The sequence below is a fragment of the Corylus avellana genome, chromosome ca3 (genome assembly GCF_901000735.1).
Source record: "Corylus avellana chromosome ca3, CavTom2PMs-1.0".
In the NCBI taxonomy this organism is placed as follows: Eukaryota; Viridiplantae; Streptophyta; class Magnoliopsida; order Fagales; family Betulaceae; genus Corylus; species Corylus avellana.
Window position 1 is genome coordinate 19,113,439 of NC_081543.1, and position 3,058 is coordinate 19,116,496.

General features: G+C 36.5%; 1 protein-coding gene across 1 annotated transcript in view; it reads left to right on the forward strand.

Annotated features, from left to right (window-relative positions):
- The first annotated feature begins 1,153 nt into the window (after positions 1-1,153).
- LOC132174236 (uncharacterized) overlaps positions 1,154-3,058 on the forward strand; it is a 19,918-nt gene continuing 18,013 nt past the window's right edge. Inside the window, 5 exon segments of the mRNA XM_059585927.1 lie at positions 1,154-1,205; positions 1,321-1,420; positions 1,503-1,683; positions 2,070-2,142; positions 2,241-2,420. Of these exon segments, the coding sequence (XP_059441910.1) occupies positions 1,163-1,205; positions 1,321-1,420; positions 1,503-1,683; positions 2,070-2,142; positions 2,241-2,420 (577 nt within the window). The 5' untranslated portion in view covers positions 1,154-1,162.

Genomic DNA, 3,058 nt, shown 5'->3' on the forward strand with positions numbered 1-3,058 from the left:
TCCATCCCCACGTGAGTTGTTGGGTTTCATAGCACGACTGAAATCGCTGGAAACGTCATGACAGTAACTAAGCCAGCTTGCTTTGGAGCTTTTTTACTTCCGCTTTTAAGATTTTGGGTATCTTTGAAGTGTGTTTTTGGGCAGTCATTCTATGGAAATTCATATTTGCTTTTGGGCATTGAAGCATCTTCAAAAATTGTTTCTGGGCATTGGAAACAATCTATCCATCTCTCTCTCTATCTTTTTTATTTATTTTTTATTTTTATTGTTCTATGGCAAGCACAATTGCGTTTTAGATATCATTTTGGAGTAATATCTTCATTTTGCAGTAACATCAGGCACAAAGTACGAATGGTGGATACTACAAAAGAGTGTCTTAATAAAGGAAAAATAAATAAATAAATAAATGAGGAAAAAATTGGGTGATGGGTGGCAATCTATTTTTTGTTTTTGTTTTTGTTTTTTTTTTGAATTTTCAACTCTTAGAATCAGACATAAAGATAACGGCGTGGACAGTGAATCAGTGGGGAAGATGAAGATGATGTCAACACATGGGGATATAGAAGGATTATGTTTATTTAATTTGAAGTGAAGTGTATGCTGAAGCCTCAAAATGACGTGAAAAATCTTATTTGTCATTTTTTTAAAAGCATAAATAAAAAGAACACGTGTCTTATTTTTGTTGGGTGTGAGGTGACAATGAAACTGTTTATATTAAGTCATTTAACAGAAAATGAGTTCAGAGAGTAAAATGTTATTTTGGCCTACCCTAAGAAGCTATAAATTATTTTTTAAACCACATGGCCTAATTTGTAAATTAGGCCAAAGTTCGTGATCAACTTTTAGGCTATCATTCTCCCCTAGCAACAAGTAGAAGAAAATCCCATGTAAAGTGCTTGCCTTCCCTGATGGACTTGTTATCAATGGGCGTGGTCCAAATTGGTACGCAGAGTGCATCTCACGGTGTCAAAGGGGTGAAAACACAGCCTAAATCGATGATGTGGTTTGCTACTTTGAGTTTGGTCCTTTCATTTTGTTTAACAGCGTACAAGCTAGATCACTGACTATTTGACTAGTTGCCAGCCACTGTTGTGAACGGCTTCCGTATTTTTATTTTCTTCGATATTCATTTGACTTGAAAAAGGGAAGGGAACGAATCACCATGAAAAGCGTCGTCAGTCAGGTAGCCGTCGTCGGTAGTGGAAGTGAGCGTTCAAACCAACTCTTATATTTAATTTATATTTATATATATGACATATCACTTTTCAGAGAAATTCGAATTATAAATAAATAAATAACAATGACATAAATGGTGGGCAGTTTCAGGAGCAGTGTGCGAGTCAAGTCTCGCCAGGAATGGGGTGTCCGTCACCATTTTCGAGTCCGCTAGAGGTCCTGGTGGCCGCATGTCTCAGCGAAGGTTCTTTCTCTTTCTTTTCTTCTACTTTCTCAATATAAAAGGGTCATTTTGATTTTGCAATGCTTTGAAAATTTGGAAACAGAGAAGTTGCTGAAGATGGGAAGGAGCTGGTGTTCGACCACGGTGCTCCCTATTTCAGTGTCAGCAATGCTGAGGTGTTGGGTCTGGTTCGTGAGTGGGAATCAAGAGGCCTTGTTGCTGAGTGGAAAGAGAATTTTGGGTCTTTTGATTGTATCTCCAACAAATTTGTTGACATACAACAGGTTTACTCCTATTCCTTGTATGTTTTCAATGTTCAGTTGAGTTGTTCTATGTTTTTCACCCTTCAAAACTAATTGCCTCCCCTTTGGCGCCTCCCCTAAAATGTGTGTAATTGATTGAATGGTACCAATTTTGTTTCAGTTTGTTTTGGGCACTAATTCTACTAGTATGGCTTTGTGGGTATTTGTGCTCCATGGTTTCCTCTTCTTCTCAGAAAACGAAAATAGAATAAAGATGAAAGTGATTTTTTTTTGGCTGATTTAAATTGAAATTTGTTGAAGAATATTTGATACTACTTTCAAGAGACATCGTATTTAATTCCTCCCTTTTATGGATATTCAAGTTGACGTATTCAACTATTTCTCTGATTAACACCAATATTGTTTAGGAAGGATTAACCAAGAAATATGTGGGTGTGCCAGGCATGAATGCCATATGCAAAGCATTATGCCACGAGCCTGGTATGCATTAGCCCTACTACTTCTCTTTTGGAACGTCTATCATTCAATATTAAATGTGAACCTACAAATTGCTTAATTTTTGTTTCACTATTCTGCAGGAGTGGATAGTAAATTTGGGGTGGATGTTGGAAGGTTGGAGTGGTTAGTGGATGAGAATTTATGGTCTTTGGTGGGTTTGGATGGACAAAATCTCGGTCGCTTTCAGGGGGTGGTTGCATCGGACAAAAACATAGTTTCGCCAAGGTTTACAAATGTAACAGAACGACCACCACCTCTTGGTATAATATCTTTCCTTCAATTGTTTTGTTGTGTACAATACTTTATATTTGCATCTAGGCTTGACCTTGCTGTGTGTAAAAATCTATCTTTCCCTTTCTTTTTTTTTTTTTTTAATGACCAAGGTCTATACTATTAGAAATGGTTTTTGATGAAGCTTCTCATTTCTGGTGCTCAAAAGATAATTATTTGATCTGGTGTGAAAGATTGCTGATCTTGTCCCTATGTTGAACTATGAAACATATAGTAGTCTTAATCCCACAACAAATACATTATGGTAATCATTCAATTCGTGACTTTTCTTGTAAGAAATTTGATTGAATATGAAGGGAAAAGAACCTAATATTGATATAAGCCACGGCAAGCAAAATTGCACACATAGTATGATTAAATGAAATAAGAATTCTTTGTACTTGCTAACCACTTCTTTTGTGCTGACCTTTTTAATGTATGTTCTTGTGCCAATACCAATATCTACCATGTGATGCTCTTTTTGATGTTTTGACCATTTTGTATATATTTCTGCAATCTTTCTTGACCACCATATTGGAAAAACTTAGCTCAAACCCCGCCCCCCCAGTTCTTTAGGAGTTTGTTAACTAATGCCTTACAGGCATAAAGGAACATAAGGAGATCCAAA